General features: G+C 50.3%; 8 protein-coding genes across 8 annotated transcripts; 4 read left to right on the top strand and 4 right to left on the bottom strand.

The window, feature by feature from the left end:
* Window positions 1-3,699: 3,699 nt before the first annotated feature.
* Window positions 3,700-5,506, bottom strand: A1O9_00604 (uncharacterized protein; the record flags this gene model as incomplete). The annotated part of the gene is made up of 8 exons (XM_013409767.1): window positions 3,700-3,833; window positions 3,881-4,034; window positions 4,085-4,539; window positions 4,595-4,646; window positions 4,708-4,857; window positions 4,917-5,010; window positions 5,169-5,235; window positions 5,287-5,506. The coding sequence occupies 8 exons, from the start codon at window positions 5,504-5,506 to the stop codon at window positions 3,700-3,702; spliced, it is 1,326 nt and encodes a 441-aa protein (XP_013265221.1).
* A 4,209-nt stretch (window positions 5,507-9,715) lies between these two features.
* Window positions 9,716-10,527, top strand: A1O9_00603 (uncharacterized protein; the record flags this gene model as incomplete). Its single annotated transcript, XM_013409766.1, has 2 exons — window positions 9,716-10,144; window positions 10,195-10,527. The coding sequence occupies 2 exons, from the start codon at window positions 9,716-9,718 to the stop codon at window positions 10,525-10,527; spliced, it is 762 nt and encodes a 253-aa protein (XP_013265220.1).
* A 2,585-nt stretch (window positions 10,528-13,112) lies between these two features.
* On the bottom strand, window positions 13,113-14,617 carry A1O9_00602 (uncharacterized protein; the record flags this gene model as incomplete). The annotated part of the gene is made up of 2 exons (XM_013409765.1): window positions 13,113-14,086; window positions 14,143-14,617. 2 exons carry the CDS (start codon window positions 14,615-14,617, stop codon window positions 13,113-13,115), a joined length of 1,449 nt encoding a protein of 482 aa, XP_013265219.1.
* Window positions 14,618-15,298: 681 nt separating this feature from the next.
* Window positions 15,299-16,243, top strand: A1O9_00601 (uncharacterized protein; the record flags this gene model as incomplete). Its single annotated transcript, XM_013409764.1, has 1 exon — window positions 15,299-16,243. The coding sequence occupies one exon, from the start codon at window positions 15,299-15,301 to the stop codon at window positions 16,241-16,243; it is 945 nt and encodes a 314-aa protein (XP_013265218.1).
* Window positions 16,244-17,809: 1,566 nt separating this feature from the next.
* A1O9_00600 (uncharacterized protein) lies at window positions 17,810-18,204 on the bottom strand (the record flags this gene model as incomplete). The annotated part of the gene is made up of 2 exons (XM_013409763.1): window positions 17,810-17,913; window positions 17,967-18,204. The coding sequence occupies 2 exons, from the start codon at window positions 18,202-18,204 to the stop codon at window positions 17,810-17,812; spliced, it is 342 nt and encodes a 113-aa protein (XP_013265217.1).
* Window positions 18,205-18,817: 613 nt separating this feature from the next.
* A1O9_00599 (translation initiation factor 2 subunit 2) lies at window positions 18,818-19,954 on the top strand (the record flags this gene model as incomplete). Its single annotated transcript, XM_013409762.1, has 1 exon — window positions 18,818-19,954. The coding sequence occupies one exon, from the start codon at window positions 18,818-18,820 to the stop codon at window positions 19,952-19,954; it is 1,137 nt and encodes a 378-aa protein (XP_013265216.1).
* A 575-nt stretch (window positions 19,955-20,529) lies between these two features.
* Window positions 20,530-21,895, bottom strand: A1O9_00598 (uncharacterized protein; the record flags this gene model as incomplete). Its single annotated transcript, XM_013409761.1, has 3 exons — window positions 20,530-20,751; window positions 20,817-21,718; window positions 21,853-21,895. 3 exons carry the CDS (start codon window positions 21,893-21,895, stop codon window positions 20,530-20,532), a joined length of 1,167 nt encoding a protein of 388 aa, XP_013265215.1.
* Window positions 21,896-23,322: 1,427 nt separating this feature from the next.
* Window positions 23,323-26,406, top strand: A1O9_00597 (uncharacterized protein; the record flags this gene model as incomplete). The annotated part of the gene is made up of 2 exons (XM_013409760.1): window positions 23,323-24,475; window positions 24,611-26,406. The coding sequence occupies 2 exons, from the start codon at window positions 23,323-23,325 to the stop codon at window positions 26,404-26,406; spliced, it is 2,949 nt and encodes a 982-aa protein (XP_013265214.1).
* Window positions 26,407-26,978: the final 572 nt, after the last annotated feature.

Below are 26,978 nucleotides of genomic sequence, written 5' to 3'. Positions count from 1 at the left end.
ACATGCAGAAAAAGAATGGGTAAGTCTAGCAAGGGCGAGAGACAACATAGTGAGTGCTTAGCCTTGAAAGGAAGAAGGAAGTCGATTTTCTACTGATATTGGTCTCACTAATCACCAAACACACCATCCCATTGAGTGATAGTCCAAGCACCATAGAATTGACAGCGCCCTGCTTGGTTGCATTGTGGTGCCATTCATCTTGAACTAACGCTATGACTTGATATACACCCAAATTCAGGACTCTGCTGGCGTTGCTTGGTCACCCAGAGCAGGCACTCTGGTCACAGAACACACAGCTTCTCCCTCCGAGCCTCGAAGGCGTACAGTTGATATCCATTTACAATCAGTCGCAGTACAACAAATTGCGAGCCATTGGTTGAACCCCCAGACAAGACAAGTAGGATTATCATGCCTGGGTGCTACTCTACCGTCTCAAAGCTCACAAATCTTGTCTGAACAGTTGCTCGTGGCTTGTCCGAGATGGACGAGCCCAAGGCTGATATCTGCAGCATCCACATTAACAGCATGTGACTTCTGGCGTGAATTTGGCTCCTTGTTGATGCCTTGGTGATACTCATGTCGATTAAATTCGGGTTCCGGGCCATGAATGCCGAACAATCCAAATTCAATGAATCATGATTGAGAAAGTCACTACCAACCCCTTCCGAATGAGGCATTTGAGGTCAGTAAAAGTCTCGTGTCCATCTCACCTCTTCCAGGGTAAACCTCCTGCCCAACAAAGCAAGAGATACAAGACCACTCTGGGGTGGCGCTTTTACTGGTATAATTCTCAATTCCGAATGGAATGTATCAATGTTCATGGCAACGAGGGTCGGGACGTTCCAAGAATGCCTTTTCTGACTTACAGAACAGTATCCAACCCTTGAAAATGACTGTCCTCAAACTACTGTCTCCTTGAACCCAATTTGTTGGATTATGCAAGTCGACCCATGCAAACCCTTAAGCACTCAGCCAAATGCACTCGATCAGCCTTGTTCCTAATCACGCCACAGGACGCCTCTATCACCAAAGAGACGCCGTCAACGGACTCTCGGAGAAACTATTTTCTCAGACCTTTCTTGCGGAATAGATGCAGGATGTGACAAGCGCCACTGCTGGTTCTTTTCACGTTTTTGGCCCCAAATGTGCCCCCGAAAAGCGCGTGGATTCCAGAAATATTCTCGGAGGCCCCACCAATGCATCCGGGTTCCTTGCCCCAACAGCCTCGAAAGTCGTTGGGTCGTTTAAATCTATGAAAATTTACGGATTAGACCATCATTGATATCTATGAGAAAAGACGAAGAGGCTAAAAGGAGAAAAGGCGGTGAAGCTGCGAAGCAGTATGAATAGAACAGAACGAGTACGAGTGGGCATTAGTCTCCGACTCAACCCAAGCGAGAAACAAAAGTGAATGCAGCTAAACTTGGTTCCAAACCTGCTGGAGATCACTTACCGACCAGAATAATACTCCGTACACGAAAAGGCTAAAGGAGGCAAGCCGTTTGGCTCAGAAGTACTCTGCTCGCATGCAAAGGCGATTGGCCAGTGAGAACCCATATGGTATAGAGATACCACCATGTTGCAGATGCTGTGGACTACATTTTTACAAGTGATAACTTTAGACGTCCTTGAGGGGCTTATGGAAAATCCAAGTCCAATGTTTGCGAATTCGTGGTCCCACGGGCGGCTATGAAAGCATTGAATCCTCGACATCCAACTTGAGGAGAGTCAAGCCTTGACACACCCTGAACAAAGGTTTTATGCCAAGGGAGCCTACGGCGACTAGATTCATGTGGGCCGCTCGCTCTATTCTTCCTCAAAAGGAGGTGCAGCAACTCAAGATGGACAGGGGAAGTGTGATGATGGATCCCGGCCTGCGTTCTAGAGGATGAGCATCCCAGCCCGCCTGTGTCGTCTAATAAGAGCCGGTACCTTGTGCTCCATTATCAACACCCGGCTCATCTATGTGGAGAAACAAGAGAATTACCAGATAATGGAACTGGGAATTTTCCTGAAAAAAGCGGCCCACATTTATGTCCCTCTGTTATTTCCCCCTGGATGCATGATAGCTCGATGTTAACATCATCGACATCGCCCTATCAGAGAACCCGGCAAACAAGGCGTACCAAATACGAAAAGTAAAGTATGCAATACCATGGGTCCATACCAGTTTTATCGCCGACGCCTTCTTGCAATAACAGCCTATTATCATCACCGGTTTGGCGCCGCTGCCCCTTCTGAGCCTTTAGTCCCTCGCATAGCCATCAATGCACATGCCACTTATTTCGCTACCTGTGGAGAAAGCCCGGAAACACATATTTCTATTGCTATTCGGTAGAAAGAAGCAGAGAAAGACGAATCAAGGGGCGGCTATAACCCCAGATCACTATTCGCTGAAAGACACCCAAAAAAAGCACTACCGATTACCTCCTTGCTGCGGCTTGCTACTCCTGCATACATTATTTCGAAGTACTCACAAAGCCAGACAGACATAGTAGCTTGGAGATGGAATGATAGAACAAACTTGAGAAGCTCTGGTCTCAATCCTCCAACCCCCCCAACCTGTGTGCAACAGAAGAACAATTTCGTTTGACAGGTTTGATCCTATATTGGATGGTTATATCCTCCCTCCTCCTCTTCCGTCCAAATATATGGTCGACTCAGTAGTTGGCGAGGGACGTACCACAAGAACACTCATTATACATGGTTACTGAGGGATCAGCATAGAAAGATGCCTGATGTTCTATTCTGTGGATCCTTGAGAGATGTATTTGATGGAAAGAGGCTCTTACGTAGGTGTACGAAGGACATTTCAAAGATATAAACAATGGTATATTCAAGAAAAGACCTCTGGCCCTTTGGAATTTCACTAGTTTCTGGGCTAAAAGGCATCTGATGGGGTTGACGGAGAAAGGAAACAACAATCAGGTTACGAGGGAGATATGATTCATTCATGAACGAATGCTTTCCAGGCAGTCTTCAAATTTATGGACACTAACTAACTACATCGTCTGCTTCGAGCTCTTGTCTGTTGTTGCAAATCTGTACATGTCACAGACACGAGCTGGCTCATAGGTAGTACACCAAGATCCAACCAAAGTCCCACCTCGTGGCGTCCTGTACATGTCGTCCGTCACCCATTTGGCCGAAAGTCTACTACCTAGGTAGTTAGTATGCTGTCGGTTCAGCCAGGATCCAAGCGACCACCGCGACAGCCATGACCAGTACCGCATTTTGGTCCAGAATTATGGTTTCACTTTGCATATCTCAATTACTGCTTTCATCAACTCTCAATTGCATCCAGCTCCCCAGCTATGTAGAAATGACCTTGACGTGGCTCTTTCATGATGGCGCATTGATTACGCATTTGCCACTCTACCTCCCATGCTGGACAGCTACCTTGTTCAAAACACAAACTTTTCCTGGAGAACTGGTAGAACTGGTAGAATTGGGTTGGACTTCCTAGTCACAACCTTGACACATAGGAAAGGAAATTGACGTTTCGAAGGATGATCTGTGAATTTAACCGATCATCTTGATAGTTTTGTGTGCTGAGCGTCGAAAATGAAGCTGTAGAATACAATCTGAAGGTCGTCAAGAATGAGCTCTTTTCGAATTCCATCGAGAAGGCGAGAAGTTGAAGTCGATAAGTCAAGGGGAGGAAGGAAATATGGAGCATTGTTGGATCCAGTTTACTGATCACATCATTTGGTCTTGTGTCATCCCAGCGGTGGCCTCTTGGCCCTCCATCACATCTTGTCCGTTGGCATTCGTATATTTGACATAAGTCAAACCAAGAGGACGGCCGCCGTACATGTATCCTGTAAATTTCGCTTCTCGCTATCAGCACCAATCCCTTATTGGAGGCAGAGCAACTTACAGATCGCTGTCTCAGCATTCTCGGCAGTATCGAATTCAACAACTCCTGTTCCTCGTGAGCGTCCATTGGGTTCATACTGGATTTCAGCTCGCTCGACTTTGCCGATAGTGGTGAAGAGTTCGATCAAGTCATCATTACTGGTCGACCAGGGCAGCTGAAGAAGGTTAGTCATAGGTCGTCCGGGGGTTGGGGGTTCCTTCTTACATTTCGGGCATAGATGATTGTGCTTCTCTCCCCCCCTGACGTTGCGAAGTCGGTGAAAGGGTTGGGCGGAGCCTGTTCCTGGACACTGCCGCCATACCCGCCGCCGCCGCCACCACCACCGTAGCCTCCTCCTCCTGCATAGCCTCCACGAGAGTAGCCGGGGCCACCACCGAAGCCTCCACGGCCGCTATAGCCTCCCCGGCCACCACCGAAACCTCCGCGTGCTCCATAACCACCTTGGAATCCACCTCGGCCACCACCATATCCCATGGGTCCACTGCTTGCATATCGGTCTTCTCGGACTTCGAGAGCACGGCCATGCCAATCGTAACCATTGAACTGCTGAATAGCATTGCGTGCATCATTAGGGGATTCATAGGCAACAATGCCGGTTCCTTTGGGACGCCCCGTGGGATCCATGTGGACATCAGCACGAACGACCTGTCCTTCCTGGGCTATTGAATTGTGAGATTAGGGTCAGTGGACCAAATTAGGCGCGGGGAATCATACCAGCACCGCGGAAAAGGTCTTTCAGATCTTGCCAGCCGACATTGAAAGGAAGCTGAGAAAATATTGTCAATATGTTTTCCTTCTCCGGAGGAAAGCTGAAGGGAGCCACAAACGTTGGAAACATAGAGTTGACGGCCACCGCCACCGCCACCTCCACCTCCACCACCGCCCATGCCATAGCCGCCGCCATAGCCGCCTCGAGGGCCGCCGCCGAAGTCACCACGACTTGGCGGACCGGTGAATCGAGGTTCGGTCTCGCGGTCCTAATCACAGTGGTGATGAATCAGTATCAGTCGAGACGTGGGAAGGAGCGAAGGCGTACTTCTCGGACATAGACCAGACGGCCCATAAGGCTCTGATTGCTGAGTGTTTGAATAGCTTGCTGGGCTTGTTCCCTAGTCGCGTATTCCACAATCCTGAGAACACATTAGATGGGGGCTTCCTAATGAGAAAAGCGCAGCCACTTACCCGCATCCCTACATAAACCCGTGGACCAGGTCCAACCCGTCAATCCAACGTCCAACAAGAAAAAAACAACCAGGAAAAGGAAGACCAGTGAAACCAGCCGCATCACACAATGGCGCCCACCTTCGACATTCCATTCGGAAGTAGCAAGACATCGGCAAAGAGAACTTCTCCAGCTGTTTCCAACATTATTTACAGATCCAAAGTGAGGGGCAAATGATACGAACCCTGTCTCATGAAATCTTTCAAGTGATGCCATTTGACATCGTAGGCCAAATTGCCAACATAGACTCGGCGGTCTTGTTGGGATGAATCGCGCACGGATTGCATCATTTGTTCTTTAGCGGCGGCACGATCTTCGAAGGATCTTGGTGGGCCTCCGCCTCTACTACTACCGGCGTAGCCTGACCCTGAATATCCCCCAGATGCGTTGGGTGCACCACTCATGGGACTTCGCGATCGGCGTTCACTTCGGTGGTAGTCGTCGCCTCGGCTCCGAGAACGGCTTCTTGGAGAGTAGGAGCGTCGAGTACGTCGTGGACTGCGCGAACGGCGGCGAGGAGAACGAGAACGGTCTCGCTGTTTAGTGTCAGAAAAGGAATGTGTGATAGCAATCATGATGTTGCAGAGGGATCAGGAAGGGTCTGAGGTGACGGAGAATGAATCGGGCTGCTGTTTCACCACGAAGTGAAGCTGCGGGTGATAGTTGAATGCTAAGAGAGAGGGTGAATCTCGCCAGGCAGCTTCCAATGTCCGAGTGAAGGAGAAGGCAGAGCAAGTGGACCCAGGCCAAATGGGAATGGTCCCAAGTGAATCCGAGACCAACTTCATACTGAAGTCGGACAAGACTAGAGTCGGCCTGCGGCGAGAAGGAGAAATCGTGTCACTTACTATATCACAATAATTAGCCAACGATGAGGAACCAGCGGAAACAGAGGAAGGAAAGTGAGAGACGGTGAAAAGGAGAGGAAGACGACAGGAATTGATTTGATGCAACCAAGATGAAGAAGCACATGTAGGGCAGGACAAGGTGATGACTGGGGAGCAGGCGAGAAGCGGCGTATACCAGAAAGGCTAGGCCGGGGCAGCGAAGCTGATGAAGAGAGACCTACCCATGATTATCGATTGCCGAGAGGGCGTGCGGCGGTTTCAACTGTTGAGTCTACGAGATCAGGATCGCATGCACGAGAATGCAGGAGGGGAGGGGGGAAAAGGTCAGCTAACAAGGTTTTCCGAGTAGTACAAGGGGCCTTTGCGGACAGTTCGCAGGACGCGGGCAGCTCGTTTTGTGTGGAAGTGGAGCGACAGATCAGGGACTCGCAAGTCGGAGAGACTGAGGACAGGCAAGCAGGCAGGACCTCTCGCAGGCAAAAGTCTGACAGAGCCTCACGCGGCGCGTCTTGAGGCCGAGGGTCGAGCGCTTGTTGAAATGCTTGTGCACGAGGAACACTTGGGTCGGATGGATTTTTTCCTGCTCGAGGAAAATGCAGCGACAAGGCGGGGGTTTCGAACTGAAGCAGTGGGCAAGGCGCGCGAGTGAGTACTCGTAGGAGTAGTGGCCGCGGCAGTTGCCCAACGCAGGCTCAAGCAAGCTGAGTGGAGACTGAGGACGACCTGGGCAAGCCTGACACAATTCTCTGCGGAACTGATACTAAGAACTGAAGGGGCCGTTGTGGTTGGAGGGAGGGCGGGTGCGTCTCTCTGATGGGGGTGCGCTTGTTTTGGCAGTTGTCTTTTTGGGCCGGAGCGCCTTCAGTCAGTCAGCAAAAACGCGGTCTCTAGTCAACGCAGCAGTGTGAGAACCAGGCCAAGGGTAGGATGGAGGTTCTTTCCCCCGCGCCACGCTCCTCCAGTGCCTTTTACTCACCAATAATGATGAGCAGAGAGAAGCGCCCAACGAAGGTGAGGACACGGGCAGGCCTTGCTCGGAGGGAGTGTCCAATGAGGGAAGGAAAGTGAGGGGAGTGGAGGTGCGGTAGACCTGGAAGACGATAGAGTCAGCTGTACGAGGCAGTGTCGAGGAGACCAGGGGTCGTAGCGAATGATAGCGAGGCAACGTGAGCTCGAAGGTCGGAGGTGGTGAGAAGAATGAATAAGGCGCAGGAACGAGGAGGGATTGGAGGGATTGGAGGGATTGGAGGGACTGTACCTGCGGCCCTGGGGTGAGGATGCCAGGCACTGGCAGGTGGAGGAAAAGTGTGACGGGAACTCAGGCGGGCGGCGAACGGCGAACGGCTACCGCAGCCTGCGGGAGTTGCAGATTGAGGAGCACGGGAATCGTTGATGGATGGATGTCCTCTTGCGGGATCCGTATGTACGAGTTGGGCTGAGATTGATAGAGGGACTCGGAGGAGCGAGGAGCAGGACTTGCATTGATTGAGGTGTGCCAGTGTGACGAGATGTTGTCAAGGTCGAGCTGTGTGAGTGGAGGAGCCGGCTTGGCGCTGGCTCACCTTTGCTTGATGGGTCACACCTGCCTTCTCCAACTAGGTACTGAACAGTGTACACTCTGTACTCCGTACCTTCCTACTTCCCTTCGCACGCCTTCAAGTTACTTGATACTACGATACTACGTATCCATTCCCTGTTCAAGTGATAGTGCCCTATAGTATCTAACAACAGCTTTTCACGGGAGATGGCAAGGGGCGTGTACTCGTAGTACTGAATGCGCTGCAGTCACGATCTTCCATGCGAGTCGGAGTCGCACCTCCTCCTACATAAAGTGACCATGATTCTCATCAACGTGGCATGGGGCTTGGTCGACTCGTACGAGTACATACAGTCGCACCCTGGTCCCTGATAGCTCACTCCCAACTATCTCCGGCCCTGTTGCGTGTACGGAGCACAGTAGTAGAAGTGGATTCTGGTGCCATTCTTTTGCATGGTCCTAATGGTGATCCGGCTGCACGACCTCCGGACACCCGATTGCGCAAGCCAACCGATCTTCTTTGCAGGCTTACGGAGTACGGAGTGATGCTTTTTCTGCTACCTGTATTCCTGCAGCACCCACTGGCGGTTAGGGCTGCAGCCATGTCCATCATGTGGTAACTATATATTCATTTCTTGGTGACCGAATTCATCGACCGACGCTCAATTTCAACCTTCTAATCACAGTGTTCGAGTGTCAACCCACGATTGTCCGCCTAGGTAGGCATGTTGCTGGTTTGCATGTGGTTCTGTCTGCAGAAGACTTAAATCTGCCTGTTTGGCAATTCTGAACCAGGATCATACCCTAGTCGAGTGGAAAAGACAGGGACAAGCCGAGTGGCGTAATTGATTCCGAGGGCCTAGCTACCGATCTTCACAAGTGAGCGCGGACTAACACAACTTACTGCATGTCCTGCATAACTTGACAGCGACCACAGTAATCGAGTGGGTGGATTTATTTGCGACTCACCCAATCTGACCTCTCCGCTATGCAGAGCCACTCTGATGCGAGCATAGTTCCTCACTCCAAGCCAGGGTGAACGCACCTCACGGCACCTCGTAAAGCCTTTGACTTTCACAAAGACAGCATTAGTGTGTGTTTTCAGCAAGCCACAATAGCATTTCTCGCCGCCGCGGCAAGATAGGCATGACATCGATGTGCAGTGTTTAGCATGGAGAGAGGTGTTTGCTCCAGCACAAGAGCCCCGGCAAGCACAAGCGCGTTTGTTTTTAGGCGTCTCTTGGGCCGCCTTGGTTCGAGCGGAACTGCTCATCCCCGCCGCCCAGCACCCTTTTTTCAACATCGCAGCTAATAGTCTGTATCAAAATGCACTCTTTTCTGCACGAATCTCTTGCCCGTGCCAATTTGTTGCCTCCAGGGGACCCATTTCCCTAGATGAGCCTGGGGTTTATACATGACCCTGCCTAGAGTGTCATCGCTCTCTGAAAATACAGAGTACGTCAACCAAAGTTGACAAATGCAGCCCACGATCGAGCGGGCTGTGCAAGAATCTGAAGAAATGAAAGTCGTGACCTTCCAAATCAGGTTATTGCTGGTTTCTGATGACTGGACCGTTACGCTGAGCATTCCCCTGGAGCGGAGCTTTTGCTCTGCTCGTAAGCCCTCTATACCGTTCTGCCCACCTGCATACTAATATCTTAGACATTTGCCTCCCTAGGTAGGCGGGAAGATACTCTGGGTTTCCATATGTAGATCGTTGCTTCGTTGCACACTGTTTCAATCGAGATCATACTGCAAAGTCCTCTTATATCTTTAGCCATCTTTTGTGGGTCATGTGGCCCTGGAGATCGGAATAACTTGGCTACCGCCTCCCATGCCGAGACAGGTACTTGCACGTGACTCAGGCGGCGTCACCCCTACCCAGTAAGGCTGCATCAAGTGCGCCCGCACCACCTGCAACTGCACATGGCTGCATCTCTCTAGAGCATGTTTCGGTACATTTTATGTTGATCAAGGTACCGAGTATTGCTGCCGACTGGTAGTGCTTTTGTCCTCCGTATCCTTCTAGAACCGATCAAGCCGCCCCCTTCAAGCTAGAACGAAGCACAGTGGCTCCATTCTTCTACCAATCATTCAGCTCGCAGATCCCTCGTAGATCATCTACACTTCCGCGCCGTTCCCTAACACTCTGCTGCATCAGAACGTCGCTTAGGTGTTTCCTTAACACCGACCACAACTATACATCATACAGCACCCCTCGAGTAAACATGTCAAACTTCTCCGCTGCCTCCCTATCATCTATCAGATCCTTACGTTACGTCTGTCTTCCTACTAAGGAGGCATTGCCCCCTTTCGTACGCACCTACTTTTCCAGCTACCATCCAGACCTGCGCCCTTTCCCACCGGCTCAAGAGCATATCCTCTCGGCTGCCCTTGACCGGGTACCACAATATGGGTTCACAGAAGACGCACTGGTGCTAGGTGCTAAAGATGCTGGCTACCTCGATGTAACAGTTCAGCTGTTTCCCCGCGGAGTTTTCGATCTTGTCAATTTCCATTTGGTTTCCCAGAGACTAGCACTCAAGGATAATGTGCAATTCCCGTCATCTGCCAACCTAGGTCTGACCTCCAAGGTGAAGTCATTGGCCATGGCTCGTCTACGTGCAAACAAGGATATCATTCATCAATGGCAGGGAGTAAGATTTGCATCCCCGTCGCACGGAGTCTTCTAACGTTGTGCCTACAGGCTCTCGGCCATATGTCCTTGCTAGGGAACATCCCCTCCTCCTTGAAGGAGCTGAACGCCTTGTCGGACGAAATCTGGTACCTTGCCGGTGACACCGCAGTAGACTTCTCATGGTATACAAAAAGAGCCTCCCTGGCAGCTGTTTATGCGAGCTCAGAAATGTTCATGACAACCGACTCTTCGACGGACTTTACTGCCACTGAGGAGTTCCTCAGTCGGAGATTGAATGACGCGCAGAACGTAGGAAGCACAGTCGGAGAATTTGGACAGTATGTGGGATTCTGGGCAGGGAATAGCCTCAACTTAGCCCGATCATGGGGAATGAAAGTGTAAGCTTGACAAAGATTTGTCACTTCCATCAACCTGACAACAAGCCACACGGAATAACGGCCATCGAGCTCGAATGCTTGAAAACGCTGTGTAAACCGAGTCAAAGGAAGTGGCAAGCAAAGACCGCCGCATTCAAGGGGCCTCATTTGTGAGCATCCGCAAACAAATTCAATGACAAGCAGGATTGAGATTCAGTGTCAGAGCATATCATCCGCTAGGAATTCGATTCACCACCGTGCAATTTCCGCGGTGAAGTTCAATCGATGCAGCTGGCACCAGAATGTCAAACAACACATGCCTCATGAAAATTAGACACCACAAAGGTCCAAGAACTGTGACAAATCAATCTGCAACCACAGACCATTTCCACAACCCCATCAGGGTCGTCATGGCACAAATTTATAAATCGACCATGGAGACTAAGACCAACAACCCTTTCATTACTCGACAACAAAGTTGTGGATGTTGGTCTGCTGTCGCACTTACTCCTCAGCAAGAAATTCACCCTCATGCCACGCGATTCCCCTCGACCTCGTCGGACAGCACATAGCTTTACTGAGCAAACGTGAAAAGGACAAGAAACAGACTCGCCTCTAAAACAAAGTTCCAGATGACTAGAAATCCGACAAAGTCTATCCACAGGACAAGCCCGCGTCATACAACCCCCCAGTCATTCCGGGAAGGGACGTATTGAGTGTTGGATATCGGCGATCCGAATATCAGATTGAAGTGGAAAGTCGAGACCACGCAAAGCGTGTAGTCAACCGAAGAGAGAGCCAAAGAGTCAATGAAGGCGATAGGCATGGTGCAGAGGCTAGTATGAAAATAAATTCCCGGGAAAAGCAGGGGAAGTGCCCCAATCTGAGCCTTTGTCGCGGAGACGAAAGGGGCACGTTAGGATGGACAACAGGGTCGAAATGACCTGGGCATCAAAGATCTTAGCTGAAACAGAGACCTCGAGCTGCGAGTGGTCGATCACAAAAGGGTAACGAGGTCACCCATCTGATTTTAAAATTCTCCACGTTGAAATCAAACCGGCGGCATTCGCAGCATACAACCTGAGGGAGGCTACTTTCACCCAGACCACCTCCTCCTCGTCCTGTGAAAGGGAATCGGTGCGATAGTTGCAGGGGAAGCATCCGCACCTCCCTCTACTCGTTTACCTTGCTTCAACGATATGTCTTCATATACCTGAATAACTATTTAGTTCAATTTCTGCGCTTGAGGGAACTGACCTGAAACGTGATTCGTAAACTGCTCAGAGACATAGTATTCCGCTTTCAAAATTCAAACTAATTGCTAGTACTCAGGTATGTAGGAGGCAGTCACGGTAGTAGTCCCAACTTGCGCCAGGTGAAAGAGCCTGTTCCTCTTACCACCACCCTTGCTACAGTAAAGCAAGGATGTATATACGTACATACGTATGGTGCCGTTCTCCCACCCCCAAGCGCGATCAAGATATGATTCGAAAATACGGAAACAAAACTGGGAGCCGCCCGTTGAGAAAGAAAAAGCTTAAGCAACGGATATCGTACAAATTGAGTCCTTGAGGCATTGTACCGTATGCGCAGTATTTCGCACAACGTGCCCACTGCCTGGCTCAGTGGACCCGCTAACACATAGTCCACCAGATTCCCCTGGTCCCCCATATGATTGGAATTCAGGATATGCATGCGCGGACCTCGAACTACCCCCACAACAAACACCGACACTGTAGAAGACAAGAGGAAAGAAAACGTAGAGGAGCGAAGAGATGCAGGGCTTCGGCACACATGGGACGCCATATCAGCAGCAGAGTCGGTCTGGTCCGCCTCCAAATCCCTATATGTTTCATAGCTGGAAAGCATTAAGGCTGCCGGCAACCAGGCAGTCGAGCGATCATTCCTTTCTGCTCCATGCCCACGCTAAGCTCGGATATCTGTGATTCTTGATTCCTATTATCCTCTGGCACAGAGCCGAGTCTGCACACGAGCACAACTCATCGTAGGGGTTAGAAGGAGCCGCAGGGGGTGGGAGATGCTCGGTGAATCCAGTGGTGGTTGAAAGCTGTCTTGAGAGGCCGGGTTGATCTCAAATGAGGCAGGCCCAGAAAGCAGTTAGCAAAACCAGGACTCCAAAGCTAAAAAGCATAGAGGGCAAGGTGCGATACCGAGTGCTCGGCTACAGAGTCATGCAGCTTCACCCGTTTCCTTGATTTTGTGAGCAGCTCATAGCATAGGTGCTGGAGCTCGGTACCGGATTACGAGCTCGTCAAGACATGTTCGGGAGCAATCATCGTACTTCTTTTAGAGAAAGGTGTTTTTGCTTTTCAGTGAAATAACGTCGTCGAGTTTTGGTAGGTGAATAGCAAGAATCGTGCTGTTACTATGATACTCTGGGCCCTAGATCCAACACGTTGGTCATCGATCCTGGACTGTTTCGATTCTGGTGGCGCCAGGCCACCTGCTATATGCATATGATTCAAATGCAGGATCGTTCAGCTGATCGAAGGGCGATTTGAGGGAACTCAGCAATAGCAATACCCAGGACAAAAGCTACCTATGGGATATATCCATAGTCAGGCATTAGACATCAGCGTCTTCCACTCTTCATCGCGGTGCAGATTCCCACAGCGTGTATGTCTTGGGTTTGTCCTCGGGGAACAAGTAAGGAGGAATAAAGCCATTAGGCAGTGCGACCATCTCGATTTCGAGCCTGACACCTGCTTTCTTAAACTTGGGTTGAAGTTCTTTGCATTTCTCCGTCATTCTGTGCTGAGCGATCAGGACTTGACTGGTCTCCTCCACACTGTCTCCATCATCAGAGATACTCAAACGCGGCATCTCATCATCCTCGCGGTAATATTCGTAGGAGTACACCAAGTTCTTCAGGAGCCGCACGCCATGCTTGGCTTTGTCGGTGGCAATGCACTGGTCGAACGGGAACCAGACCTTTCTGCGTGCCTGAAATGGTGGCCGTTCACCCAAGGGAATGCCAAAGACTTTGAGAGTCTCTAGATTTGGTGGAAGCCTTCGCCAGGTTGCATGATCGCAGAGTGCCCTTACTCGGATCAGATTGACTGTGCGGACATCAAGGTCAAGTTGCTTCATTGCGAAGAAGTTGGATAAGTTCAGGTGCTGGCCGGGATGATTGATATGCTGAAATCCTTGCCTCGAGTAGCCCAAGCTGAGAGACAGATGCTCGAGTGATTTGGCACAATTCTGAGCAACTGCATCAACAAACGGACCGGGGGACACGTTGCCATGGAGTCGACTACTCCTAGCACTGAATATACCATCGTAGCGGATGCCCTCACTGATTTTGAGTGACTTCAAAGCTTTCGGGAAGCTTAGGAGAATGGCAAGAGAAGGAGAGAAGATGTCGCATTCTTCCAAATGTAGATGTTCCAAGTTGGTGGACTTTAAAAGCGTCTTGTCGTCTTGGAAGTCCACAAGTAGTCGATCGGGGAAATCGGTGCTCGCACACGACATGGTCAGAGACTTCAAGTTTGGATGCAGAAAAACCATGGGGTATTTGGTCATTGAATGGATTTCTTTCTGACCATCAACGAAATGTAAAGTACCTGATTCAGCAGTCAGCAGGATCACCCAAGGCTCGAAGGGGGCGGGGGGTTCTGACACGTCTGCAAGTTTGGAAGCAGCCTTCCGAAAGATACAGGAACGACAGCGGAAGCACTCTCAAATATACGCTCATATCGATCCTGCAGGTTGACCCAAGCGACCCGTTCTTCAGGAAACTTGGCATTGCAATCCGGGGTCTCAAGGCAGAGATCCTGGAGATTACACATCCGGCTTATGTATGGCGGTAAAGCATGTAAACCCAGGTCCTCACCAAATTTGACTGAGACGAGTAATGAACGTATCCACGTGGCCCGGCGTTCATTGGCATGAAGACTGGCTGACAGAACAGAGGCCTGGTATCCATTTAGAATCTCGATGGAGTGGTACAGAAACGGTTCGGCAAGATCATTGAAATGCTTGCAGACCAGGGTTGCGTCACACAAGCTATTGAAATCGAGAAAACCGAAGATGGTGATTAGAACTTCGTCTGGCAGATGAAGGAGGAGTAATGAGAGTGGAGTTGATGCAATCATGGTGGGCGGGTCCCCGGTTGAAGGGGCAATCCGGGGAGATTGTGGCGAACTAGACACAACACGCCAATTCAGGGTGGCACCGGCATCAAGTGAACCAAAGCCTTCTCAATACAAGCTGGGAGGATGAGATAGAGTTATACAGGATGAAGCGGAGGCAACGAGGAACTTGGAATAAAAGGAGAGGGATCGATGTGACTGATGAAGTGGTGGGATGAAATCAAGCAAGTGGAGGTGTAACGAGTAGGAGCAAGATGTCATCTCGCCTGACGACGCGGTAGTGCTCGGTAGCTTACTACGTATGAGTCTACGACTTACTTGGCCAAGTTGTTTAGGAGTCCCCTTGCCAAGAAACTTGAAACGTGTTGGTTGTCAAGCGGCCACCATTCGTCGACCACGGTATATCGGTCTCTTCGTTAGAGCTTCGATGGGACTAAGAATCCAGTCTACCAAGTCTTCTCACTCTGTCTGCAGTCAAGGCTCATAATCTGGGCTTGTTTCCAGTGTGTCATTTTGACTCCAAAAATGATGGCCTTCGACATCGGAGCCAGGGGATGAACGCCACCCGGTAATAGATATCGACCACCCTTCCATCTCGAGCATCAGAATAGGAAAACCATCACCCTTGATTCTTGACAAAACTTGATCATGTAACGTGTGGCTAGCGCACCTGCTTTTGTTGAGATGGCGGACATTGAAGATCTCAGGAGGCAATGGAAATTGCTGTACGCCGAAATACTACCTCAGATGGCCAAGGATGATGACCCTTCGCAGCCAAAATGGCCCGTGACGTTGGACCACTGCTTTGCGCGAATAATTCTTGATAATGCAGTCGGCAAGGGTCAACAACAATGGGACAAAGTGATAAAGCCTCCCGCCATTCAGAATATGAGTGAAGAACAGCTTCAATCCGCAATATCCTTGGGCAAGAAAGTCATCTCTGGAGAAGCCGATGTCTGTCACCTTGATCAAATGAGCCTTCAATGTAGAGGCAAGGATCCGGCCAACTACGAAAAGAGTTTCTCCAATCCATCCAACAAAAAGCCCAGTGAAGACAGTTCTATGAGGAGTTCGAACAAGAGATTGATGCTGGAGAAGGACAAGTCTGAAGCTCAAGAACCCCTCACCAAGATGGCAACGGCAACTAAGAAACGGCAGTCCACATTGGACTTTGGTCGGGTATCGAGCTCTGAGGCTGCTGCTGCTGATAACAAATCCTCGGACGCACAAAGTGAGGAATATCTTGCGTCTCTGAGAAAGACTGTACGTCGCATCGAGACGCATCCAACGCTAACCTCGTACCGGAAACGACTGTACGCCACTCTCTTATCGGTCCCGAAAGGTCGCTATACGACATATGCAGCCATGTCAGACTATCTCGACTCCTCCGCCCGGGCTGTTGGGAACGGTATGCGGAATAACCCATTCGCACCTGATGTCCCATGCCATCGGGTGCTGGCAGTAAATGGAAGCATTGGTGGCTTTAAGGGAGAATGGGGCAAAGACGGGAAATATGCGAGCAAGAAGATCGAGCTGTTGAGGAGCGAAGGTGTAAGGTTCGATGCCAGCGGAAAGGCTATTGGAGAGCCATTTCGACATCTGCACACCTTGAAAGACGTCGACCATTGAGGCCTTCGGAGGCCATTCCTCTGAGTATGCTCCTATGGCACTGCTATCAAAGGCCAAGGAGATCAAAGCTTCGTCTGCAATACCGATTGGCAGCGTTAGAGGACAGCATGTACTGGCAAAACATAACCGGAAAGGAGGCGCTGGTAATCCAAGGACCATCACGGCAACATAAAACAACTATACACCAGGGTCACAACTCTCTCGAGTTTCTTCCATCCCAATTGACAGGCATGTCTCCTCTCCGGCGATGGTCGGGTCGTGGCGGGGTGTTATCCGTGTGTTGACGAGCAGACGAGAAGCTGACTAGAGAATCTGTCGCCGTGCTGAAGCAGTCCGTCGCTGTCCTGCTTCCAATGCCTATCAAACCCTCGGAGCTTCACTGCCAGGCCTTACAGTCACCTGATCCCTCACCCAAAATACCTACTTTATTATTTACGCTCCCGGAAAGTCTCCCAACAATCTATCAGGGCCTCGATCCATGTAAGGAGACGATGCGTCTGAAAAGCCTGAAAATATCGTGTTGCCTTAACTGTTAGAACGTTAGAGTCTCGAACACTCCGGGTTCGAGATAATACAAAATCCCAGTGCGTTCCGGGGGTATAGTGGGTTTCTGGGGGGGTTTTATCCTACTGTGGCGCCATAACCGTACAGCGCCTCTAGGAAATTTTGCTTTTTTGGTCGAGGTATCGTTCTTATATTTATGGGCTCTGGTGTGTGCGCTGAGTTCTTGGCGAGAGTAGTGCTGCAGCAGGAGTGACGGTCTATGATCGTAAGTGAAGACTCATCAGTAGTACTACATGACATTAGATAGAGACAGGCAGCCTTATCGCGGAGTGTCGAGTGATAACAAGGCTAGCGCCAAGACTTCCGGTCCCACCCATCGTACTTGCGGCTAGGCGGGTGAGGGCGAAAGCTCTCCAAGAAAGCACTGTAAATCAATGTGCACAACCAGCCTGTTTTGGATTTCCAGGTAGCTGTAGAGTTACCGGGCCTTGAGCAAGAGCGGCAACACTTACAGGTTCTTGAAAATAGCGGGATGCAGTTGCTTGTAGCGGCCCTGAGTTCCCTGGAGAGCTGCAGAAAGAAACAGGGTGACCATCCCAGTCCATGGCATGTGAAGTGTTTCCGATGGAAGATTGCTAGGTGAGAACAGCTCTATGGCAACATGTGAAACCGGAGAGCTAACTTTATGTACATGAAGCGACTTGGGGGGCCATCTACCAAACGATACGATTGACCAGTATGGTGCCTCCTACAAATGCTTTGCTTCGTCGACTTACTAAAAACTGCCAGTGGGCCTCGCTCTGGTTGGTTACCACTGGTGAGATGACGACTCAAAACCGCCGAAGCGGGGAGATCTTAGTCATGCCCAGTATTCGAAGCGTTCGCGGGCGATGCCCAGTGCCTGTGATGTGTTTCTCGCCGCATACAGCTGCCCGGAGGGAAACGATGCGTATCCTGGAGTAGACTTGTATTTACATTCTGCATCTTAATGATGTGCCCTGCGTCGAAGAGGATCCTAAGGGCTGTTTGACCGGTGCAGAGATGTCAATGATGAGTCCAAGCTCATAACGAGGCAGCAGCCTCAATCGCACCGACGCCCTTGAAAGCAGCTTTGTTCGTAACCACAACTTCGACGGGAAAGTTCCACTCCATGTATTGTTTCCAACCTGTATAGAGGGTTAGTATGTTGCCACCAAATCGCCTTATTACAGAAGCGTACCCCAGTACGCAAACTTTCGCCCAAAGTATTTGCCAATATACGGTACGATCACCATAGAGAGAAGCAACTCGAGCTGCTGTAAACTCTCCTTCCATTCTCGCTCTGCATCCGATTCGTAGTCATCCTCACTGACCGTAACTTCGTCAGAGTCGGGTTCTGAAGGGAGAGAGTCGACCTCGTTGTCATCGCCAGTCGAGGGAGGTTCGAGGAATGAAGCAGACGCACCAAGATCGGACATCGCTGGCGAGAAGGGATTAGTGGCGCTTGGAGCGCAGAAGGCTGAATTACCGGGAATCGGAAGAAGGGCGAATCATCGAGAAATGTGACAGTTGCTGTTCTATTGATATAAAGAGTTGGAAGAGTTGGTAGACACCCTGACACGATAGATGAACGGAGTGCTGCCGTGCTCTGCCAAAGGTTAGAAGGCAATTGCCCGCAGCCTGGGCGAAGATGGGTTGGAGCTTGGGGTTCTCAGGAGGAAGAGAAACTATTGTATGACAAAAGGTATTTGGATGATATGACGAGCATTAGGGGCAAGAATACCCTCCAAGAGGCCACCAGAATCTGAAGAGTCCTGCTTTGTCAGTCACGGTCAAAATGAGGCACAGCATTTGTCAGACGAGCCCGAATTCTTTTCGAGTATCACGTGATGGAACTTTCCCTTTGAGTCATCCATACCCATTTGAAATATTGTCCATCAGACCTGAATCAACCCATACTCTTCCTGAACATTCTCCCATACCATTCTCACCATAATCTCAAAACACAAAGACCAACGATCGTTCATCTCCTAAAGTCACAGCACAAAATCTTCGAAAACCCCAGTTCTGATCAACAAACGAGAGAAAATCATGGCTGAAGTAGTGAGTAACGTCACGCACACCCCACCCACACACGAACCAGTCGCCTCAGACAAAGGAAACGAAGTGAAACCGCATGCACGTCGCCCCACCAAACACAACAAGCTCAATAATCATCCTACCACTTCTAAATCTCACACTGACACTGACTCATCACTTTCTCAGGAGCAACCTCCACCTCACGAACGCAAAGCTCGCAAATCTGTTGCCTTCAGCGGCGACGACACCATCATGGATGAAAATGGCGCTATCAGCGAGGCACCTCCCCTGGAGCACAAGACCACCGCTGAAAAGCACTCTACGGCACCCGATACCGACAAAGCCGTCGAGGAAGTGACCGACATGTTCGCCGGCCTGAACAAGAAGAAGAAGAAATCCTCCAAACCCAAGGCCGACGACACCGCCGTTGACGGCGACGCCCCTGCGGTGACAGCGGACGGCGACTTTGACGCCTCGGCCCTAAAGAAAAAAAAGAAGAAGTCCAGCAAACCCAAGGCCGACGGGGCCGATTTTGCAGCCAAACTCGCCTCGGCAGGTCTCGAGACGGGCGATGGAGAAGAAGGCGGCGGCGGCGATCAAGCTCCCCAACCTGGTGAAGAGGGTGACATGACTTCCGGCACGGGTATCTGGGCTCACGACGACACCCGACCGATCGGCTACGAACTACTGTTGAAGCGTTTCTTCCAACTTGTCAACGAACACAACCCGGACATCCTCTCCAGTGGCTCCAAATCGTACAAGATCCCCCCCCCGCAGTGTCTGCGTGAAGGCAACAAGAAGACCATCTTTGCCAACATCGCCGAGATATGCAAACGGATGAACCGGTCTGACGAGCACGTCACGCAGTTCTTATTCGCCGAACTGGGTACCTCGGGCTCCGTGGACGGCTCGAAACGCCTTGTCATCAAGGGTCGTTTCCAGCAGAAACAGATTGAAAACGTGCTGAGACGGTATATTGTCGAGTATGTCACGTGCAAGACGTGCCGTAGCGGAAACACCGAGCTGAGCAAGGGTGAGAACCGTCTGTATTTCGTCACATGCAACTCGTGCGGCTCTAGACGGTCCGTCACGGCCATCAAGTCCGGTTTCACGGCACAGGTCGGCAAGAGAAAGAGGCTCCAAGGTTAAAAGGCCAGCTGTACAGTCTAGCTGTGATCACGATGACTCTGGACCCCGGGTTTTGAGGATACGAATCAGTATGAGAACGAACACGAGCATGAGCACGACAAATGAGGAGGGAGCGCACTTTCAAAGCAGCCTCCCCTCGCATATGCCGCCATCGCAGTTCGATTTAGTTCGGCGTTGCGAGGAATCGCGGGTCTCAATCCAACCTATTCACCGACTAGCCACAGGAGGTGACCGGTGTATCTCAGGTAAGACATGGCTTGGGTATGATGAAAGTCGATAGACGAGGGTCACCCACGCATTCCATCCTCGACGAAAACACGACCGATGCATGAGTTGGTGGAGATGGCAGCATGTTTTAGTACAAGTGATAGCCTAACAGGCCCGAAAATGACCATCATTTCATATAGAGATACTTTTCCCCGCTTGCTCAGTAATAATCCACTGCTGTAGGATCATCCGGACCCCGATCCTTGTCTTTCAACTGCTATACCAAGGCGGAGACAAGATGACGCGGGGGTAAATACAGAAAGCTAAATGATAACATATGATATTCCGTATACATTAACCATAACAGATCACAACTCCTTTGCTGCTGAACCAGAGATAAACGCCTGGAACGCTGTGGCATTACGGGTCTGCATGTAGACAGTGCCAGGCCCTGTAAATTTGCAAACCAGACCCTCACCGCTGGTGACACCGGAGATGATACCTCCACTAGCCACTCGTTCCAAGACATATTTGCAGTTCCACGCAACTAAATGCCCATTGTCGATAATATACCGCTCACCATCAATGAGCTGATTTGGTCAGTCATGCCATTCGGCGAAAAACTGATTGGGAGTAGGGGGAGAAATCAACGTACATCTTTCTTTAGGATGGCACCAAATGTTGATACCCACAATAAACCTTTGCCGGACATTCTGTACACGAACATTCCCTCACCAGAGAAGATGGCTTTGCTAAAGCCCTGGTTTTTGTATTCCTTGATAATGCCTTGTGTGCAGGCGAGGAAAGCATCACGGCCCACACTCCAGTTGTCATTTCCCCCCATCTGGAGTATTGTAATGTCACCAAGAGTGCTCGGGGCCAGGAGCAACTCACCAGGGCCAGTGAATATGGAGTGCGTCATTTCACCACCAATAAGGAATTTCTTCATGCTGAACTTGAGGGTACCTTTCAGATTGACGGAGGGTGACATGGCAATCATGGCACCTGGTCTCGCTGTGATAGGGCACCCAACGGCAAGCTGTATGGTAAGAATAGAATTTGTGTCACGATGTGAGATGCGGTATGACCCTCCATTGAATGTCCCAACGTCATCGCCTTGTACTGTAGCCTGCACGCCAACGAACTGACCGCCCTGAGGAACGCCTGCAACCATCTGGGACTGTTCTGTAGGTGCCCTCATAAGGCCACCGAACTCTTTAGTCAGTGCAGTAGCCTCTCCTTTCAACTTCTGAAATCGTGGGGACGCGACTTGCTCTCCTGGCTGAGGGACGGCGCCTGGTTGAGGCTGGGGTGGGCCAGTATAGGATGGTTGTCGCTGATGGATGGCGGCATGGTCGAAGGTGGTCTTGTGAGCAGGGGCGGAGGCTGGAACGGCGGCATAATTGTATGGTCTTTGAGCTGTTGGCTGCTGCAAAGGAGGCGGAGATGGTGTCTGTGTTGCTTGTAAAGGTGGAGGGGGGAATGAGTGGTTTGGCGGGGACGATGGTGGAGGCGGGAAGAAGTTTGGTGATTGTTGACTTGGCGGAGGGGGGAATGCTATTTGGCTGCATCAGTATTCACATCGGTGTCAGATGTATAGATGGTTTGGATACATACATTGCTGTCCATCCGGAGGTGCTGAAAGAGATGGTCAGTCTGCCATCTACCTCGAAATGGTGGAGGTCACTTACGAGGGTACCACCCTCCCCGCGCCTGACCCGCCTGCTGTGCCATGGGAGAAGATAATCGGACAGGTCAACTTGAGAAAATGGGAACAAGACCAGCAAGAACAGATACAACAGATAGAACACAGAGGACCCAGGGCAACAGTTATGATGAGGAGGATTTGTCGGGATTGGTTCTATGGGATATGTTAAGACGTCCGGACAGAGTCAGCATTTTAACAAGCCGGCTAGCCGCCATGTTGAACATGTGGAACACGATAGGCTGGACTTGGGAAAGAGGGAGCTCTTGGATGAGCTTGAGTAAGAAGAGTAGAGAGATGTGGTTGGTTGATGAGGATAGAATGGGCGCCTATTTCTGGAGAACTTTGGGTAACGAATAGAGCCAGTCAGGTGTACTGGGCAGGCTGGGATAAGAGCGGAGCCTCGGTGAAGAACGCGAAAGGCATTAGGTACTCTGTACAGCATCTAACGCGTCGAAGACTGCACGTGAGATACGTGGTAGAAATAGTATGATGGATGTTGCTATTCCGGGTCCAGTAACATTCCCAGCAACACCGCACCTGGCTTTCGAGAACTTTGGCAGTCGCGGCTTCCTTGCCGGACGGTCTGTCAAAACCCAGTTGTTTTCCTATCATCTCATCCTACACCAGGCCACGGGAGGCAGCTGACATGATAAACAGTTGACACACTTCACAAATATGCCTGTTTACATTGTTCGACTAAATCAAGGCGCTCTTTTCACAGATTGGGGCTGCGGATCTGATATATCATATCTATTACCGAGGAACATGAAGGATGAACGTTTGGTCCTCCCCGCACACATCCCTGGAGGAACCTGCCTGCTGGGTGCCTACTACTCCGTAAGCGAGCAAGACTTGCAGAAGTGTTATCGCTAGGCTCTTTTCAGCCTGTGTGGCCCTAATTACTCAGTGCTGTTCTGGGTGTGGCTTTACTCCCGCGTTTCGGTTCGCTTGCTCAGGCTCCTCAGAGTCAGAATCCTCCTCTGCGTCCGCTGGCTAGTAATCAGTTAAGATTCATCGGATGGCGATTTCAAACTTTGGGCTTGCAACGAAGCTACCATAGCGATTTACACTCAATCGTCGCAAGCTCCGGTCGTTGCTCACGTCTTCCCTTTTCCTTACCTGTTCCACGAATTTCTGAAATCACCACCTTTCCAACTGTTCTATCTCTCTATCGACCACCGTCACCTTCTTGTCGCCGCCATGGACCTGAAATAACTTGATGCGCCAATGGTCCTCGATGCGCCAACGACTCTCCTTTCATACCTCCCTAGCCTCGCCGTTCGAACCCTCGCATGCAGAATAACAATATTATTGGTACAAGAGAAGGGAGACGAGCAGCTTGGCCGGCTCGTTATGTGGTATCCTCTAAGGATTGAAACATCCTCGCGCGAGACGACAATATCCAAAGAAATCCCACAATTTCTTGGGTCGATCTGCTTTATTGCCTGGTAACATGGCCACATCCAGTATACAGAATGGTGCGGTCCGCCAGCTTGAACCACACTGGAATGGGGGTTTGATTGCAGCCTCAATCATAGTCTCCTTGCTAGGAGCATTCACTTCCACTCAGATGTTCTGTCAAGCCCGGACTTCGCGATACTTTTCGGGAATACTGGTCTGGACCATTCTAGGCAGTTTAACATTTGGCTTCTGTTCAATATGGAGTTTGCATTTCATTGCAATGCTAGCCTGCGAGCTCGATCTCCCAATTGGTCTGAATGTACCATTGACAATATTAAGTGCTGCGTTAGCTGTGACTTTCACTTTTCTGGCACTTTTCTCAGATCTGCTTCGGTCTCGATATCTTGAATATCTTAAAACACAGCGAAAGAGAAGGCGCACAAAACGCAAGCAGACCAGGGATGATTATGTCGCGCCAGATGAGGAAGGTATGCAGAGTACGGATGCTCTACTTGGTAACTATCCAGATGCCAGTATGAACAGCACCGGTAGCAGACTGCTGTTGACTCCGGACGAAGCTTCACCTCCTCAACGAGAACTTCGGCGACAAGACAGCGATGGAAGAACAAGTCTTGGTCCACTGGAGGCACATTTCCATGGCGTCAATGGTAGTGCTGCACAACTGCCTTCACCCGCTTTAAGCATTTCTCCAACCCGCGTGCTGGGTCCCTTCGCATCAATGGCCAATGAATCATCCGGCGACTCTGTTGAGGATACTGACAGTATTCCAAGAAGCTCGAGCGAAGATGATCCTTCTCGCCGGTCGTCTGTGACATTGGCTTCAAACAGTAGTGATTATTCTCTCCCTCGATTTATGAGTTTCAAACTTGCCCAATCCACAACGACCGAAGCCACAAACGTGGTGGTAGGTACTGCAAAAGGAATTTATCAGGGCGCTACATTGCGAAATTTCTGCCGTGGTTTCATCTGGTCCCTGGCCATCTCGAGCATGCATTACAGCGGCATCGTTGCCTTGAGGATACCGGATGGTTACTTTACCGTTCAACCTTTTGTCGTCCTTCTTTCTGCTTCCATTAGTTGGCTCGTTTGCACTCTCGCCAGCATCTTGATTCCCAGAATTGAGGTCAATCTAGCCCAGCAACTATTATTCTCTGTTGTTGCAGCTACCGGTGTTGCGGCCATGCGTAAGTCTAACCCATTTCCCTGTTCAATACGATGTCTTGAAGCTTCACAGGATTGAGAAGCCTCTGACTGGTTTCAGAGGTGGCACTTTTCATAAGTCTTTGTTCTCATGACATGGCTGACTCTCATTTCTATAGATTTTACTGGCATGTGGGCTACTACCTTTTGGTCGCGGGCCGAGCCAACCCACAACAGAGGTTACCCACCTAGATTAGCGATCGCAGTTGGGACGATTGCCATCGGAACATGCATTCTTGCCAATGGCCTTTTAGCTCATACTGCCACGATGGCACGAAACAAACTTGCCGAGGTCGTCCAGACCAAGAGAAAGTTATGGGCGGCAATTGCACAGAAGGAGAATGCCGAGGCCGCAGCTGCAGCTCGAAGTGAATTCATTGCATCAGCTTCCCACGAGATCCGTACACCATTACATCAATTGCAAGGCTATGGTGATTTGTTAGCGCGAACACCGCTGACCGAGGAAGGTCGTCTCTTGTTGCTTGCGATCCAACGAGCGACTCGGTCACTTTCTATGATTACTGCGAATGTTCTAGACTGGTCAAGATTAGAAAAGGGCGAGGCGCATTGTCGACCATCCAGTCTCAACTTACGTCAAGTATGCGAATCTATTCTCAACATTCTTCCCAACCGGGATGATGATGACTTCGAAACCGAACTCCTGGTGGTGGTCTCACCAGAAGTTCCCAACTCCATTTTCCTGGACGAGACTTACCTTCAACGGGTTTTGATGAATCTCCTGACAAACGCTCTCAAATTTACACACTCTGGCTACGTATTACTCATGATTGAATCGAGGGATAATGTCTTGAATATCAGAGTCCAAGATTCAGGGTCTGGGATAAGCGAGTCCTTCATCCCTCAACTGTTTGAGCCATTTAAGCAAGCTCAGACATTGGGTGCCGAGAGAGGGACCGGCCTCGGTTTGGCCATCATTAAGCAACTACTCGAGAAGATGCAGGGTACAATAACTGTGGAAAGCAACCATTTCCAAGTTGAAGGAATCGGGCATCAGAAGTCAGGCAGCACATTCGGTATCGAAATTCCAGTGCCCACGAGTTCAGGTTCGCCCCGTACGATTGGCTCAATAGGTCTGGGTTGTAGTGAGGTGGCCGTCTTTGCTCCTTCCAGCGGTCGATTCATGGAAGGATTTCGAATGGCGTGGGCGGCTTTTGGATTCGACGTCATCCTGGCTGATGCAGATGATAAAATTCCTGATTCTTGGAAGGCCATATGGACTGATGTAAAGTTCTTGAGCACGCGCCCCAAACTGCTTGAACGTCTGCTCCGGCTCCAAGACCAGTTTGTCCTTGTGTCCTATGACTCTCAATTAGTGTTGGATAAAACCGTCGGGTCTGTGCCTCCATCGCATATTATTCCAATCAAGCGGCCATTTGTATGGCATCGAATTATTGAAAGTGTGGCCAAAGCAGTACGATCTGGGAAATCTGCTGTCGATCGAGCAGTCAGATTTGCACCTGTGGTTGAAGTGGTGGAAGAGGGAACTCCGACCATGGAGAAGCAAAACCTCCAGGGCTTCACTATTCTTCTGGTGGAGGACAATAAGATCAATCAAAAGTTGGGCGTTAAGATGCTGAAGCTATTAGGATATAATGTCCTGTTGGCAGATGACGGAGAAGAAGCGATCGAGAAAGTGCTGGCGCATGATCTAGAAATCGATTTGATCTTGATGGACCAGTCTATGCCACGCAAGGATGGTATTACTGCCACCAAACAACTCCGAGAGATGGAGGATACGGGAGGGTTAACTCGAAGGCGACCTATTGTCATGGCTACAGCTGTTGTTGGGCCAGATGCTCAGGCCCTTTGCATGTCAGCCGGAGCAGATGCCTTCCTCACCAAGCCACTATCGCTTTCACAACTTGAGCGAGCGATGCAAAGATTCCTTGGATGAAACAGGATTTCTTCTGTCGTCTTGCTGCATTTGCAGATCTAAAATCGCAGAAACTGCAGGGAAGTTGCCTGGATTCACCAATGCTTGCAAGCTCCGAGCACGCCATCGAAAGTTGTTGACACCCTTAATTTGAACATGCAGGGCTTGCCCCCCAAAGTAGGCGGAATCTGCAGTTCACTGCTACAGGGAATGAGAATTGCCATGACAGAGTTTGGAGCGGTTACACGACAGGAAGCATCCATCAGAAGAAGGCCATCCGCGCTGTTGCGTTCCCTCGCTTAAAGTGGAAGCTGTGAGCGGCATCTCACGGAGAACGTAGGATATCCTGGGGAGGTCTGCAAGAAGATGAATTCGTGTGTCTGCAAGCTGGCCACACACGCTGTATTGTACTGACTGTGTTTCAAGATATCCTTGCCTGGGACAGAGAGTCAGGTGGCCACGTCTCAAAAGGGGTGGGTGGTCAGTGGTGGTGGTCACGAGTAGCCATCCGTATACACACTCAGACGGAATGGCGGACGCAGAGCACGAGAATGCAACCTAGATTGGAAGTGTCCATGTGATGTGTCAAGAAT

This window comes from Exophiala aquamarina (assembly GCF_000709125.1).
Source record: "Exophiala aquamarina CBS 119918 chromosome Unknown aczIA-supercont1.1, whole genome shotgun sequence".
Lineage (NCBI taxonomy): Eukaryota > Fungi > Ascomycota > Eurotiomycetes > Chaetothyriales > Herpotrichiellaceae > Exophiala > Exophiala aquamarina.
The sequence above is the reverse complement of the archived record's forward strand: the minus strand, read 5'-3'. Positions and strand labels throughout refer to the sequence as shown.